The 17,855-nt window shown below is 40.3% G+C and overlaps 1 protein-coding gene across 4 annotated transcripts in view; it reads left to right on the forward strand.

Moving 5' to 3' along the window:
• The window catches only part of CEP112 (centrosomal protein 112), a 194,988-nt gene that overhangs the window by 92,926 nt on the left and 84,207 nt on the right, over positions 1-17,855 (forward strand). For all 4 annotated transcript variants that reach the window (XM_071451527.1, XM_071451526.1, XM_071451529.1 and 1 more), the window contains exon 21: positions 9,507-9,737. In XM_071451527.1, coding sequence (XP_071307628.1) covers positions 9,507-9,737 — 231 coding nt within the window. The remainder of the gene's footprint in view (positions 1-9,506; positions 9,738-17,855) is intronic.

The following is a 17,855-nucleotide window of genomic DNA, read 5'->3' on the forward strand; positions in this document are numbered from 1 at the left end:
GCAGAGTCAGTGAACAGTTTGGGGGTTAAATTGCCTGTTAGTTGTTTCCTAAGTGTGTTTATTTATAGGAATGGCACAGGCAGACTCATTTTTCCTTAATTTTATTGGAAGTGGAGCTGAGCAGAAGGTAACTATTGTTCTTAGTGAGTCAACATTTCCACCGTGTTTCAGGAAATGCTGAACAGGATTAGACAAGACAGAGCAAATACATTGCTAAAAAGTAGAATCTCTTCTTGGAGGGTGCTGAGCCTTCCTTGGGATGATGTTCAGTGCAGGAATTGTGGTGAGGGAGATGTTGGTTTGGGTGCCAGAGGTGGGTGATGGTTCCCTCCAGCAGCACTGTACAGGTGGGGTGTTCAACCAGTCCCCACACCAAAGTGAGACCCTGGTAGATAAAAGATAAGCAGGAATAAACTAGTAGGAATTAGTAGGAATAAATGCTTATTATTATTCCTACAATTAGTAAGAATAAGCTTTTATCAGATTCATAAATGTTAGAGGCATTTTTCAGAGCATGCACAACGCTGGAATAGCCTAAGAATCTTACCAAGGAGGTTTGACCTTTAAAAGCAGCTTAATGCAGTTAAAATTAATGAAATGAATTTGTAAGTTAGCAGCTCAACACCTCCCTGTACAAATCCCAGGGGGTATTTTCAAGAGAGGTGTCAGAGGTGCATGTGCAAAGGTGAGAGGAGTTGAGGTTGTGTGGGGATGGAGTTGATAGACCTTTGCATAAATTCTGAATGTGGGCATTGAGATCTGACCCTGCTGCACTGCCACATTTCACCCTTAGTGTCACCTGCACTGCTGGTACTGAGGTTTATTCACTGGATATTCATCTGCCTGAGCCTGAGGAGCTTCCCCTTCTCTTGTGCTGTGCAGGTGCAGATCAGTGAGTGCAGCTTTGGTTGGTGTCAGTCCTCCCCCAAACCCAAACTTGATAATATCCAACCTGATTTGTAAACTGAGCACATTTCATTTATGAACATATTAATACCCTCACCCCATCACTGCAATGTAGTCACATATAGGATATATAGAGAGAAATATATATAAATAAAATGAAGATGGCTGCTTTTTAAGAAGCTCTGCAATAGAACCAACGTTCTGGAGAGAATTTTTTCCCCCTCAAGAACGAGAACATTTCAGTGCACAAAATACTCTATAAGCAAACAATAAAATGCATCTCTGAGTATTGAAGCTGATATTTTAGTGTTTCCAGGAAGTCTTAGACCACTGTCCAGGACTGTTTATAATGGTGGGGGTGCTAATTTCCAATTTTTTTCCCCTGGAAGGGCTTGCACAGCCCCATGCTCTTGGAATGATCAGTGCTCTTAGGAACTGAGCCAAACCTGCTGGTCACTGAACTGCTGCTCATTTTCACTTCATTTCACACCATTTCATTTATCTGCTCCCTTAAATGCCACATTTATGGGGCTGTGTGTTCTTACCCAAAAGGCATTTAAACTTGACAGTGTAATAGATTGTGCTGTGAAAGCTGAATAGCTGTTTATTTCTTATCCCTGCTAATTTGTGCTCTGCCACATCATTACCCATGTGATAATGTGCCACTGGTTTTCTTTGCAAATGAAATCTCATCTTTTAAAGTATTCAAAATATTGGCAAATTGATGATTTTAGGAGTCACGAGAGAAAAAGGTTAATAAATTCTTTACATGTTTTAATTGAAATTGCCATGGTATAGAAAATATTTTTAATATAGTTGTTTAAATGGACATGATTGAGTTCATACAATACAAAGGAGCCACAAATATCTGCCAGCTGGCTGGACTGGCCACTTGGAATTCCTTTGGCATGGAGAAAAGCAGGTATGGTGGGACCAGTGAGTCAGACTCAGTAGGATGATTTGTGGACAGAAAAATCAGAATGATTAGGACTGTGCCTGGCCCTTGGCTGGCAGGGTCCAGAGGGTAAAAATCATGAGGATAGTTCCTGCAAACCAGAATAAGATCAGTTAAGAGAAGGATTGTTGTCCCTTGCAGAAGCTGCAGTAGAAAAACCTCATTAATATAAACTAATCTTGTTCTAAACACAAAATCAACATTACACACATTTGAAGTTCTTACAGCTGCACTTTTTTCTAAGCTTAGAGCTGCAAATATTTGTTTATTTTTCAGGTTTACGTTAAATGCATTGGTTGTTTTTGTGATGGTAGAAAAACTTGTATGATGTTCTCCAGCATTTGATAAAGCTTTGTTTACTCACAAGAAAGCTGAAGTGGTTCAGATTCCCCTTTTGAGCAGATAATCCCCTTTACAGGAAATGTTTTACAGTAAATGTGCATGGCTGGGACAGGACACTTCGTGCCCCTCTTCTGGGACACTGCCCTGCTCATGGGTGAAAAGGGACTCATTGTCCCCACTGAATCACTGGGTGTTCCTACTTTGTTCCTTATTTTCCTTTCACTTCTTCATCATCAGAGTGAGATTTGTTTTTATGGCAGCCTGCCTTTCCCTTGACTGGACTGATCTCCTTTCAGAAATTATCCAGTGCCCAATAACAAATGTTATGGATGCCTCATCCATCCCTGTCACCCCAGAGCAGTGGCAAGGCACAGGGGGACAAATGTCCCTTTCAGAAGGGCCCAGCTGATGTTCCCCAGCACACACTGCTCACTTCACTGTTCCTCTCCAAGGAGGAAATGCTGAAAAGGTCTTGGCATGCAGAGGCAGAAGCTGCTTATCTGTGGTCAGATAGGGCTGTGACTTACAGGCTGATATTTGAGGTTATTATCCTAGAGAGGATCTTTGGGATCATCCAGCCTAGTCCATGCTACTGCTCACAGATTCAGGGCTTTGTTGTAGGTTTTTTAAAACGTTACATGCCAGCAAAATTAAACACAGCAAAGTGAGCCCTGTGCAGTCATCTCTGACTGGAGCCAAGTTAACCCAGCACAGAAAACTTCTGAGACTCAGTTTGAAGAGTTGTCAGGAGCCCCTTGAGCAGGGCAGGGGTGTTTAACAGTGATGCTGTGTTCCAGCAGCCCCAGTGCTCCCAGCAAGGCAGAGCAGTGAGGTTACTGCAGCTTCATCTGCTGCTCATCATCACTTACTGGAAATCTGCTGCAGCAGCACCTCAGCGCCTCTAGCTCTGCACCACAGGGAATAAATCAGGAGTGCATTTCATCTCAGCTCTCCTCTGCCTTGTTTTTGTGACTTTCAGAGGCCCTGGCCACTGGTGGTGCTGGGTGGATGTGGTTTGGTGTGTAATGCATGGGGAGGAGGGGGCAGCGAGCTCCGTGTGCTCATCCCCGTCAGGGTGGAGGTGCTCCCATGCTCCAGCCTCTTCCTCAGAAACTCATCCAAGGAAATGCTTCATGGGGGTGAAGGAGCAGCTCCTGGAAAATAAAGGGAATTTGTGTTAATATTGTTTTTAATTAGGCCGTAGTCATTCGGTCCATTTCTCATCCCCGTTGCCTGGAAGTGGAGCAGAGTTTCAGACATCAGCAACAGATTTTAATTTAAACTTTTTGCCAACTTTATATTTTCTTATGCAATTTACTTTTTAAAATTAAGAGCACATGTTTTCCTTCCAAATAACACGCAGTACATTTATTGGCATTTTAAATAGGCCAAAGTGAGTGACCAACCTTCTTCTTTTTCTTTCAAGTCTATTTTTTCCCTGCAGGCAAATTGCTGTGGGCTTATGACCCACCCTTTTTATGACACTATTTCAGCACAGATATTCTTAGTTAGAATTCTAAGTTATTTCTTTGAAACAGAAATAGAAATCACCACCTTGGCCAGCAGTTTCTTCATCTAAGGGACATACAAATATGTCACATAAACCTTTATGAAATCTCTGTCACACAGTTTATGTATTTTTGTTCCATTTGGGAAACTGTGTAAGCTGGTGTTGTCTTTCTATTTGTTGTCCTGTGTGTGGATTAATGGTCATTTTACAAAATGCTTCCTTGTTTGGGGCATGTTCCTGTGGCATGGCCATCCTGGGAATTGCTACAAACTTCTGCATCCTTTCTAAAATAGATACAGATCTCTCTTATTTCACGTGCTCGTACCCACACCACTGAAATAGAGACTACAGCACTTTGATCCAGAAAAGGCAGCAAGTGGCAATAACATTTTGGCTCTATTACATACTGTCTGCCCTTATTTCTTATGTTTAATCCTTGTTTAGCACAATAATAATTCGCTTAGATGGGGTGTTTAAGGTGAGTTTTTCTACCAGCAGCTCTTGTACTCAAACTCTTGTTTGGACCATACAAACCATTTGGTTCCCAAACAGAGATTTGGGCAGCCAGAGGAGAATTTGAGAAACCAAGACTGAGAAAGAGGACTCAGTGTTACAAAGAAACCATCCTGCCTTTGGATCTGGAGCCTGAGAAGTGAGATTTTGTAACTGCAGCTTTTATTTTCCCACAGAATCATTAAGAAAAGACAGTTGCTCATAAGTTTTATATTTCATGGATTTTTCGCAACTGAGAGTTAAGTCATCTTGGGGCTTTTTTTTTTTTTTCCCTAATTTGCCTACATTTAAGTCTAATAATAGTTTATTAAACCTGGCATGTGGAATAACAGAGTCTTAGTGCTGGAAAGTTTGGGATTCATTTCCTGCAGCAGTGGGGACATATCCGTGTCACACAAAGTTGTCTCAGGCGCTGAGTTGGGCGTAAGCTGCTTCTGCCACTGACTTTGTTTATGGGAAAAACTAATCTGGCTGTGAGAACTGGACTTATTTGAAAGTAATTGACAAGAACTGTGCCTGTGATCCCCAATATAAGCTTTTTCCAGTCACTTTGGAGAGATTAGATGTCTCTTAACATCATCTTACTGGCAGTGAAGTTGCTCCAAAGGGACTCCTTTAATCATATTAGTTTCGCTGCCATCACCCCGTCTTCAGAGCCTTTCTTTTTCCCTAATAGAACCAAATCTGCTTTTGCCATCTATTAGGTCCAACATTAATGCTCCTTTGCATATTAATTACTGTTGCTTTACCTATAACATTCAGCTCACTCTCAGCTGTCCCCAGTTTTGGCTCTGAAGGCTGAGAGCTGTTACTTTCTCCTTACAGAAAACACTGGATTGTGTTTTATTTTCTAATGACTTTGTATAAGAACCATTGAATAAAGAAGGAAGTAAAGCTGAAAAGGTGTAACAGGAATTCACCCAGTCTTTATTTTGGCTTGTAGTGTTATTTGTGAATGAATTTTCCTTGTATTATAAAAAGTTAGCCCTGATTTCTTATCCTAAATATTTTAACAAACTTTTTAGGAAACTTCTGAGCAATGTCATTTCTTCGTTTCACTTATGTGTATATGTTGGGGGTATAATTAAAGGAAGTTTTCTATTTTGAAAGAGGAGGAAAAAAAGGAGAGTAGGAGAATGAGCTTTCAAAAAGAACTCCCACAGATGAAAAGATAATTGTGGCTATTTCAGGCAGGACTTGCACTGGTGCAGCTGTTAAAAACCCCAAATTCTCAGAGTGTCAGTTTGGAACTCAGACCATATCACCCATCAGCAATTGCAGCTCTTATCTTCATTGAGTTAGTGCTGCTTTGGTTAAGGAAAAGCCAGGCAGGCTGTCATGTTCTTGTGATCTGGAGATGAAATCATTTTCCAAAAGAATTATAAAAGTACATTGTGGATTATAATTATACACTGAAACTTGCTTGACGTTTTTAGTCTGTATACAGATTTAATAAGAAATTAAACATGTGTAGAGGAAAAGCTCAGGAAAGGAAGGAAAGGATCTAGCACAGATTACAGTATATGAACCATATGTTTGAGATAATGCTGATAGGACTGAAATATGTGGCCTGTGGTAGAGTTCTGTATACAAATGACGTGCTCATTCCTTCTCCACCATACACACACTCTTACCTTTGACATAGTAGGGACTAATGCCAGTGAGTAATTAAGAAAGCATGGAAACAAAAGTTTCTGAGATGGTTGATATTATTTAATACATGTTACAGCTGGGATAGCTGAAGGACAAACTGAAGGTTTGAAGGGAGACAATGTCTTTTATTACACCATATAGTTCAAATAGCTTGAGAAATAGGCAAACTTTCAAGCCTTGATTTGTTTTTTTTCCTCTCTCAGATCACAGTATTTATAGGAATCTGTCTTGAGAGATTAATGTGCAAGGCAATAGATCTGATAGTCATTCATGTCCCAACTTTGGTCAGAAACAAATGTTTCCTTTTCAAAGTTTTGTACTAATGTGGTTCTCAGAGGCTGCAAATAAATGGTGTAGCTGAGTACAGACAGTGTATTAAAAATGTCTGAAGAAGAAAAATAGTAGTTGGAGAGAAACTGGCATTCCAGGACAATGGGAACTTTAAATATACACTGCTTTTCCTCAGATTTTCCTGTGAAACCTTTAATAAGCTTGAGCTGAGTCACCTGCACTTGGTAGAACATCAGTTTCTGCTCTCAGTATTGTTGCATCCTCTGGGAAAGAATTCCAGGCAACTGCAAAGTTTCTTGTGAAACAGGGAGGAAAAGGGGGGAAATTCTGTGGGAGTTTTGTAGTGAAAGTGCTCATTTCCAGAATTACATTTATGAATGAGCACATAGATGTGTTTTCAGTGTCATCCATCACACTTAGCTGTAAGGACAGTGCTTTCTGTCCCACATGTGATGCTCCTGTACCCCAGCGAAGAACCCACAGAGGAAATGGAGTTAGAAAAGTAACTAGTGAGAGTTTGTAAATGTAATCTGAAGTCATAGATGTGCATCTACTCCTGAGGTAAAGTAGCAGAGGGAATTCTGTGGAATTAAGAGTTGTTAGAACCCTGGTTACTGAGAATTTGAGACTCTCTGTGCTGACAGGCACCGACTCCCAGAACACTGCATTGACCTGAGGCCATGGAGAAGCTTCCAAAATGGAATGATAGAACTGGGATTATAGGTGTGTGGTTCAAATAAAAGTGTATAATATCACATAGTAGAAAACTTAGGGTTTAAGGTTTTAGAATATAGTAAAATATATGAAGCAAGATAAAAATTTTAGGACAGAAGCTAGTCCTTCTTCTTTACCTTCTTCTCCATAAGTTCAAGTAGTATTGTGTAATTAGATAAAAAAGTCCACATTGCAGAGCACAAGTAATTAGTTATTAGATAAAAAATAAAATAATTTAAGTTCCATTTCTTAATTAGACAGTTTATCCTTAATAAGCCTTACAGAAAGAGAAATATGTCTCCATTTTTAACTTGTTAAAAGTACTGTAAAACTCACAACTTGTGAGACTATAATATAAATAAAAATGAATAAGCATCTAAATCCAAACAAGCAGTACCATCTTGCACATTTAATCCTGACCCTGACCTTAGAAGAAAAAACCAATAAAACTCAACAAGGAGTGACTCAGCATTATTCCTGTCACTTCCATCCCTCCCCCTTGTGTTCCCCACTGGGGGCAGGTAGTGATTGATAAATGATTGATGATGCTCTGATAGCTCATTGGAAGGATGCAGGTCATTTCTTAAGGATAAAAAAAGAAGGCATGGGTAGGGTATGTAGTGATTATATGCCACAAGCTCAATTTGTCCTCCAAAAGTGTCCCTCTCACCAGTGCTTTGGAGCTGTAATTTATCTGTGTGCAGGAAGAGAAAGGGAGGAGCAAGAAGAGGGCCAGGAAAAGGGACAGAGCATCCCTGCCCCTACCCCAGGTGACAGCCTGTAGGAGGAAACCTGTGGTATTCACATGCCCTCTGAACAGAGAGAAGCTGTGAGAGAAGCGGAGAAAAGAATGATCAAAACAATTCTTATCTCATTTGCTCCTCCTGTGTTTGTGCACATGTGGAATGTGCTGGAAGATTATTTATTTACCTGAAGGAATTTTGGTAATTGGATTCAATTTGGTAATTGAATTTGATGTTATCTCTCTGTTCCAGAGCAGTAATATTTTTATTGGTTTTGTTTTGTAGAGCCTGCGTACGTTAAATTACATTTGGTTCTTGAACGTTTCTGACACAGCCGTAGTGATTCACCAACTAATATTAATAAAAATGAGTGTAGTACATTTGGCTTTGTTGGAGAAAATCTAGCAAAACCAGAGATGTGGTGCCAAAAGATCAAGTAAAAGCAAAACATGATGCCAGAAGATCAAGAAGGAATGTATTTCACAAAGAGGAAATACTTTTAATGTATATTAGCACAAAGAATGCAGATTATTTAATCTGTTTTGATAGTGCCTTTCCACAAATCCTTTTGAAAGCAGTTTCCTCTGTAGTGTGTCCCTTTTTGCACTGCTCCTTCTCATTCCTCCAAAGAAAAGGCAGGATGGTGGTGGACCAAGAGCATGGTGACAGGAATTGCATCATCCCTCAGGGGAGCCATTTGGAAGAGTCTTCAATCAACAGAGCCAAACATGAAGAAAAAGATGGTAGAATCATGGGTTTCACATTTCCTTGGCCAATCAGTCAAAGCTGTGTCCTGACTTTTGGGAGACAATCAGGAGTTTTCTTTAGTATCTTTTAGTATTCTTTAGTATTCTTTGTAATATAGTCTTGGAATCCCTGCTGCTCAGAGATGCCTTAGAAAGTCTCTTTTCCCAGCCCAGCAGTTGAAGGAGTCAGAACTCTTCCATTCTTATTCTCAAGGTTGTTTATTGTTTCTTATCTATAAAATTCTTTCTCTGACCTGCCAAGCTCTGTCTGGCAGGTTGGGTTGAGGCACACTGCTGTTATCTTTTTATACTAAAAACCACGTGTACATTATTTACCATAACTTCCCAATGCCTATCACCTATGTTAGACAGTGAGCTTCTACTCTAAACCAATCCAAAAGTGCCAACATCACCCAGAACATGGAGGCCAAGAAGAAGAAGGAAAAAAGACAAGGCACACCCAAATTCCTCTATCTTAGGACCCCAAGCCCCCATTCTAAAAATGAAAGTTTTTCACAAATCTATTTTTCACCCTGTGATGAATTCACTATCATTCTACTTAAACTTTTGTGGCTTGTAAATCCTCATATAAGGTTGGTAATTTTTTCCACAGGTCAAGATCAAAGGCACAGAGGTCTTGGGCTCTGTGCCAAGGTCTCTGAGCCCCCTGGGCAGAGGCTCGAGTCCTCCAGGGCAGCCAGAGGAATCTCCTGGGTTCTGACAATATAGTTATAGTATAGTATAATATATAATATAGTATAATATAGTAATATAGTATAATAAAGTATAAAATAAAGTACTTAATATAGTATAATAAAGTAATCAATTAGCCTTCTGATGTCATGGAGTTCTGCCATCATTCCTGGGTTCTGACAATATAGTTATGGTATAATATAGTATAATAAAGTAATCAATTAGCCTTCTGATGTCATGGAGTTCTGCCATCATTCCTGGGTTCTGACAATATAGTTATGGTATAATATAGTATAATAAAGTAATCAATTAGCCTTCTGATATCATGGAGTTCTGCCATCATTCTTCCTGCCCGTTGGGCATACCCATCACCAACAGAAACCAAGTGGGTTTTGTGCTGTGGGTTTGGGTTTTGTCACTTTGTTTGCTCTTTCTCTCAGGTGATCTCTGGTTTGGAGAGCCAGATCCGCAAGCTGAGGGAGGAGCTGATCCAGGCCAACGCCCTGAGGAACCATCAGCTGCTGGACCTGAGCCTGCAGAGGGATGAGGAGAAGCTGAAGGCATCTCGAGACAAGGAGGAAGCACTGAACAGCCTGAAGATGGAGATGGAAAAAGTGATATCAGAGCTGAAGAGGAGGCACACGGCGGAGACAGAGGCGGCTTTGAGAAAGGTAAGGGATGGATAAAAAACAGCTCCACGGGGCAGAAGGGGAGGGATCACCCCAAAGGTCAGCTGAGCAAAGCTTCCCTGAGGAAAAATCACCCAGGGATCACTTGAGTTGAGGAAACAGATGCAGACCATGGGATGTCAGTCACAGCAGGAGTGTGGGGTGTTTTGGGGTTCTTTGATGGAAAACTTTGCTCTGGGCACGCTGGGGCTGGGCAGCACTTCCAGCAGGGATGGAAGGTGCCATGAGGATCCAACAGCACTTGAAAAACACAGGTGATTTCAGAGGTAAAGCCAGCCAGGAGCAGACTGATCTTCCTCTGCTGGAATAGAGACACTGGAAAGGGTGGTTCTGCCTAGCCAAGCTTTTTCTCCCTTAAGAAGGTGAGCTCTTAAGGAGGGAAAAACTCAGGCTCAGGGTGCAAGGAAGTTGTGTCTGATTGCTCACAGTGGCTGGTCTAATTTTTCCTGTGGTGTACATCAGGTGAGAAAGGACTCTGAGTAAGATTTGAAAATAGAAATTAATGTTTCAGATTGATCAAGGCTTCCCTCCCATTCTGTTCTGTGGGGTCACTGCCCACATTCCTGCTTGCTGAGCATCCCTTGGACCCCTGTCTTGAATTCAAGTGTTCCTCCCCATTAAGGAGCTAAAACATTCAAGTTTTATTTCAAAAGCCAAACTAAAAAAACCCTACTTAATATTTATGGTAGACTCTGTGTATGTGTAAGCAGATAGTTGTTGAAGTCTCTTTTGTACGTTGCATTAAGGCACTAAATCACACATTTTCTTGCAAGGGGATGTGCAGTGGCACAAATTAACAATCTGCATGGAGTGTTGGAGCAGCCTTTGTGCAAGTGACATTTCATTTACCTGCGTCAGGTTCTTGGTCTGTAATTTTAAAGAGCATTCGGAGGATTAGGTTGGAAATCAGCCAGCCTGAAGCCATTAAAATGGCTGTGATCAACAATTCAGAATCTTTTCTGAATGTAAGGAAAGCTCTGCTTGGCATAATTATTTAAAGCCAAGGTCACAGAAAGTATTTAAACCTTTGAAATTCATCATTAAAGGATTAATTTTAACTCAGGAAGACATTGTCATTTTTGCTTAAAAATGGAATTTGAATCTCAATTCTTTTCTTTCTTTGATCTTTTTTTACATGTGTAGTATAGCAAAAGAAAAGTTAACTTCTTTACATCCTCAAATTAAAGTTACAAATAATCCTTCATAGGGCAATATCTCTAATAGTCTTGAATTGTCATTTCTGTCAGAAATACTGGTTTCCTTTAATTTGTTGGATTTTTTTTCTATTTTTCAAAAAATTTGCTAATTTTAAGCTATATTAACTGCTATTGTATTTTTTTTCTTTAACCTACTTCCCTATTTTTACTCTAATCTGAAGAGCACATGTTGAGTAAAAGATAGGAGGGGAAAAGAAAAATGTATCTCTGTTGAAAAGTCTTTCACAGACATGTGAAAATACCTGGCATTACCTTCAAGTCTCCATTCCCCATTCTGTTTCATTTCTGTCTTGCAATTGTAGAACTGTGGAAATTGGCCACAAAATACAAAACTGAAGTAGCTTTGAGGACAAACTCCATTTAAAGCTCAAAAGTAGCAGTTTCAGCTAATTTAGTTCAAATCTTGGTCCTAGTCCACAGAACCTGGCTGAAGATGATTTTATCCAAGAGGGGGAAAAAACCATCTTAATTGCATCATGAGCCTTGAAATTTATTTTTGAAAATATTTTCTACCAGATCTGGTTACCTGGAAATTTAGGGCAATATGAAAGAAAAAATTGTTCTCTGAATTTACTTTTTTTTGGTGCCAATTCTGTGAAGATTGCTTAAAAATCCAATGGGAAGCTGAATTTCACAGTTTAGGCATGGAACATCTGACTGGCCAGATTTTCTGAAGGTCACTCCATTCTCAAGTGAGGGATCTCATTCCTCTGTGATCTGCTCTGGGAATAATGTTAATTTCTGTGTGGATTGCTTTGTGTCATTGTGGACCGTTGTTAACGTGAACATGAGGAAATAGAAAAGAAATGATTCATACTTCAATGACAAGAAAAACAGAACTGAAAATGGGTGAAGAAGATCCAGGATTCCTCTGGCATTGCCCTCCTGCTGCTGTGGGGATGAGAAGGAGAAGAGTGAGGAGCAGAGACTGGGGAAGGAAGAGTCTTCATTACAGACACACTGAATATTTAAATGTTTGTTGGTGGTTGTAGACATCTTTTTGATATTTAGGGACACATGATTTATTGAGCTCTTGAATTTTCTGTTGCTTCAAAATCCCATCTGTGAGGCTGGGACATTGTTTGTTGTGGTGTCAGATCCTGAGCACTCCCTTAGCACTTTGGGGTTGGTGTCTGCTGGAGATTCCTGGGACACTGTGAGGGTTGTGCACCTTTTTTCCTGCTTTGCCCCTGTAAGATATTGAGGTGTTTTCAGCATTTTTTGTACATACCTGGTTGAGCTGACAAGTTTTAGGATCATTTTTCTGCAAGTTGTTTTGCCCCATTAGGAGGGTGCCCAGAGCAGCTGTGGCTGCCCCTGGATCCTGGCAGTGCCCAAGGCCAGGTTGGACAGGGCTGGAGCACACTGGGACAGGGGAAGGTGTCCCTGCCAGGGCAGGGGTGGCACTGGGTGATGTTCAAGGTCCCTCCCAACCCAAGCCATCCCATGATTGTTGGGTGTTTGGAGCTCACAGCCCTGGAGCTGCTGGCTCCTGCTTTGGGCAGGGCCAGGTGTGCTCCAGGCCGCAGCAGCAGCAGCACTTGGGGCACTCCTGAGCCAGGTGCAGTGGAGTGCACGAAGCTTGGAGCAGTTCCAGCTTTGCCAGGAGTGACTGAGAGCAGGAGACAAAATCTGAGTGTGTGCAGATGTGGGGCTTGGCACTGTTTGTAACGTTCTGGGGGATTTTCTTGGCAGAGGAAATGAACGTTCAGCAAGCGCGGCCCGAGCAGAGCAGTGGACAGGCTAACAATGCTCAAAGGAAACAACCTTGGAACGCTGAAAATATCTCATAAAAAAGCTCCCTTTGAGCAGCACACATGAGTAAACTGGAGTGGGAGAAGATGATGATGGGGTTTTTTTTTTTCTCTCTAAATAATTTTCAACATTTCGCTTTTTATTGACTTCTTTTCTATATTTAAATAGATATTTTGACTCATTCTGTTCAAGGCTTATGCAGGTTCCAGGAACATCTAATTCTCTGTCAGTGCTGCTTGGAGAAGCAATTTGCATTTTTGTGTGTTGACTGTACTGAACACACATGAAATTTGATTATAGGACAAATCTGTAGTCAAAAAAACCCCAAAACTGAGTTAAACACTTTATTTTTGGGGCTGCTTCTGATGGAAGGGAGCTGTGAAGTGGTTCCTTCTGGAGAGATGGGGCACCAAAGTGGCATAAACCTGGCCAGAGCCATGCAGATCCTGCTTGTAGACTTTAATGATGATGTTAGTTATACTCCAAGATTTCTGTGATTTTAAATCAAATCTGATGATACAGTTTTTACCTGGTACAATCACTCCATCTGTATCTTGTATCAAATCTTGGTCCTAGTCCACAGAACCTTGATGAAGATGATTTTATCCAAGAGGGGGGAGAAAAAGCACCTTAATTGCATCATGAGCCTTAAAATTTGTTTTTGAAAATATTTCCTACCCGATCTTGTTACCTGGAAATTTAGGGCAATATGGGAGAAAAATTAATTCTCTAAATTTACTTTTTTTTGGTGCCTATTCTGTGAAGATTCCTTAAAAATCCAATGGGAAGCTGAATTTCACAGTTTGGGCATATCTGTGTGTGTATCTGGTGTGAAGTCCTCATAAAACTCAGATACTCACGGACCTTAAAGTTAAGGTCACTCTGTAAGTGTCCACTTCCTTAATTAGGAATAATTATTCTATATAACAGTTTTGTGGCAATATAATGTTTTTGTAATGGGGAAAAACTCTTCAGACAGTGTCCTATAGAGGGATGCTTATTTTCTGAGCAACTTCTTGCATATAATTTGCAAATAAGGTACTGATAATGTGCCCTAGGGAACATTTCAGTCCCTGCTTTAGCATCAGGCTCTGTGCTGCTGGGTTAATTCCTCACCCAGCACAGCCCTAGGACAGCCCAGTTGGATGTAACTCCCTGGGCATATTTTCATGCTGCATATGCAGGAATATCTGTGATTCACAGTATCTGTTCTGGCACTGTTGCAGATGATGTCACACTGTTCAGCACTGGCAAAGACAGATAGAAGATGAAGGGAAGGAATATGACATCTTCTGAGATGAAAGATGCTCCAAGAGATACTTGATTAAAAGTATTGAGTTACCCCTAAGCAGTTACTCCTAAAGTAAAAGCATCTTGTGCCTTCCATGAGTTCCCATTTCTGAGTCCTGTCTCTCCAGCTCTGCTTCTTCTCTGCCAACTCCACATTTCATTAGCACCAAGAATGGTTCCATCTTTGTCCCTAAGACCTTCTGAGAACTGGCTGTGATGGAACCTTTGATCTGACACCTTTCACTTCATTAACTTGGAGACTGAAGCCACAGTTACTGCAGAGAACTTTGTTTGTGATGAGTTTTCACACTCACTGCAGTGATTCCCTGGTTATTTACATGGGGGCAAATAGGTCAGCCACAAAAGGTGGATGTGTATTCCTCCCAAGTGTAATGATCTCATTAAATTGTGTCTAATTGTAATGCAGACCTGTTTCTGTCCTTGCTGAATGCAAGCAGGACCCCCACCAGTTGTAGAAGTGCCATTTTTTTAAACTTGTTTTGAGTCTATTACATCAATTATTTAGCTTAGGCTCCAGCTATGAATAATTTAAAGAGCCTCCAATTCTTACCAAGAAGAGTTGGATGTTTCCCAAGTCTCCTAATTTTTTTTCATTATAATCCAAGAACTGTTGTCTCTGATGTTATCTCTCTGTTCCAGAGCAGTAATATTTTTATTGGTTTTGTTTTGTAGAGCCTGTGTACATTAAATTACATTTGGTTCTTGAACGTTTCTGACACAGCCATAGTGATTCACCAACTAATATTAATAAAAATGAGTGTAGTACATTTGGCTTTGTTGGAGAAAATCTAGCAAAACCAGAGATGTGGTGCCAAAAGATCAAGAAAAAGCAAAACATGATGCCAAAAGATCAAGTAAAAGCAAAACATGATGCCAAAAGATCAAGAAGAAATGTATTTCACAAAGAGGAAATATTTTTAATGTATATTAGCACAAAGAATGCAGATTATTTAATCTGTTTTGATAGTGCCTTTCCACAAATCCTTTTGAAAGCAGTTTCCTCTGTAGTGTGTCCCTTTTTGCCCTGCTCCTTCTCATTCCTCCAAAGAAAAGGCAGGATGGTGGTGGACCAAGAGCACGGTGACAGGAATTGCATCATCCCTCAGGGGAGCCATTTGGAAGAGTCTTCAATCAACAGAGCCAAACATGAAGAAAAAGATGGTAGAATCATCTCAGGGATATTTCTCTCAAATAGGACTAAACAGAATTTATGGCACTCTCCCTACTGGAGATGTTTCAAAGCAAGAGCTGCAGTTATTCACAGAGTTACACTGCTCCTATCTCCTTTAAATAAAAATAAAAACTCTGAAAAAACAATCCAGAAAACAACAAATCAGATTTGTGCTCATCAGCTGTATTCATAAATCTGGTTCCAGAGTTAGGAGCCAGGAGAAGTTGGTATAACTGTCACTGTGGGGGAAAAAAATGTGCACCCATGAGCAACAGGCTCACTTTTTAATATCTTCATTAATGTCTGCAGGGAGGTCAAGCACCATTATTTGCATTCACAGATTGCACCACAGGGTCAAAAATGAAAATGATTGAAGCAATGAGAAATGAGAACCAGACAAGAGCTAAATGATAAATTATGACAAAACATGGAATTAAAAAGATGGCTTTCAGCAGGGCAGGGACTGATGGGATTAAAATTGAAGCTCAATCATGTGGCCCATCTTTCAGCACACTTTACTCATGTCCTGTCATATCAGTGATAGCTGGGTAGTTGTTGGAGAAGCTTGCCTGGGTTTTTTAGGGTTTAGTGGATTTTTCACCAACTGGAGTTCATCTGAAGTGTCTGTTGAAGAAGCATTCACAGGTGGGGTTTTTTTGTTGTCTCTGTCTCCTCTTTCTTTTTCAAGTGTGTGCCCAAAGCCCCCTCCCCGTTCTGCAGCACCTGGGCACATGCTGCCTCTTCTCCATCCCAGAACTTCCAGCTTTTATCCTTCAGAGTGGATTCATAAGATCAAGACTCCCAAAGTCCTGGGGATGGTGGATAAGGTGAATGCTGAGGTTTTGCCAGTGGCAGAACAACTGTTTCAATTATTTTTTCAATCGTTTCCCGAGCCTTTCTTCGCTCTCCAAACAACCTGTAATACACTGACTTTATCTTGTAATACACAATTGCTTATTATTTCAGCTTTATTAAATACTTTTAAAAGCCCAGTTGAATCATTACCTCATGCTCTCCCTTTTTGCCCAATACCTTGTGTCTTGGAAAAGGCTGATTGCTTGTAGGTCCAGTTTTATCAAATTTATTTATCTAATTTTATCTATCCTCACATTCCTGGGTACTTGATAATATTTGGAAAACATTGGCCTTTTTCCAGTGTGGTGCTGACTGTAACATGAGATTACTGATGGATTTTTTTTATTTTACCAACTGAGCCAATTCATTCTTAGATTTGTTGAGAATTCTGGAGTGAGGCCTGGGTTCCTGGTCAGGTGTGACAGGAAGGATTCCCTGCTCCTGCATCCCAGTCAGTCCCTGCTGGTTTCACTGGGGCTCCTCTGTGGTTTTGGTTGTGCTAACAAGAGTAACTTGGTGTTTGTTCCTTGGAATTAGAGGTAGAAAATCCTCCTGTATCCATGAGCTCCACATTCCTACTTTGCTTGGGAGTATCTGGGGTGATGTATCCTTTGCACAAAGGCTTTCTCAAGTCCCCCAAAGCCCAGAGTCAGCACAAGGTGCCCCATGGAATGTGGCCATCACATCCCTGCTTAGGTCAGCACAACAAGATAAAACAGATTTCCAAACAGCTTTGTTTAGGAAAAATGCTCAGTGATCAAGACCAAATTAATGTAAAACATAATAATTGTGTTTTTAAATATGGCACATTTTGAAGACATTGTTTACACTCATTTGCTCTTTCTTCATATCATTATAATAGAGAAAAGCTGCAGGTGGCTTTTTTCTTCTTCTTCTTTTTGGAGAAGGAGTGTTTGGGAAATAGGGAAGGGGTAAAACAATGCTATTAGTCCTTCAGAGTCATTAATATGAAGAAAGAAAAGTGCTCCAAAATGACTTGCTTACAGCTGCAGAACATGTCATGGAGTAAAACCCACCTTCATTAAATGGGTGAGAAAGAATTCTAATTGTTTTGAAGTTCTTATGATCAGTCTGTATGTGCTTCATTGTAACATGATACTAAAGTGCCTCAATTATGATTTGTATATTTTGGTGCCAGAAGGGTTTTTTTCTTATGCTAAATTATTAAGTTCTGTCAGCTGCTGGGCTGTCATATAGAGATACAGTAAATCACATTATATTTTGTCATGGATTACACACAGCAATAAATTTGGGAAGAGAGATCAAAGTAGTTTCACAATCACATCTGAGTGTAGGAGGGGTGTTTAACTTGTAGAAAATCTGATTTAGGTGAAACTGTTGCAGTTCTTGTGTGAATTTGAAATGAATTTAAATGTTTGCTTGAAAATGAATAAGGTACAAATCCCCAAAAGAGTTCTCCTGTATTTAGTTCAGAGGAGTTAATTCTGACCTACAGCTGCAGGACAGAGAACAGATAAATAATTAAACATTGGGAATGTTAAGAGTCGTGCAATGCCTTATTTATGTTTTTAATTGCTTTGATGATGGAGCAATATATTCCATTTTCTTTTTAATTGGCCTTTGCTGGACTTGGGAAGTTTCTCCTTGGCTCAGTAACGCGCTCTGGCTCCAGGAAGTTGTCTCTCTTTTGGGGAAGCTTTGTCATATTTAAAATACAAAAATTAATCCAACATAATCTTTCTAAGGAGCACTGATGGCCTCAGATCACAGATTTATTGGGGGATATGGTTGTATTTTCAGTGTCTGTTG

This window comes from Agelaius tricolor, unplaced genomic scaffold, assembly GCF_023055355.1.
Source record: "Agelaius tricolor isolate 1412-34295 unplaced genomic scaffold, bAgeTri1.0.p SCAF_32, whole genome shotgun sequence".
In the NCBI taxonomy this organism is placed as follows: domain Eukaryota; kingdom Metazoa; phylum Chordata; class Aves; order Passeriformes; family Icteridae; genus Agelaius; species Agelaius tricolor.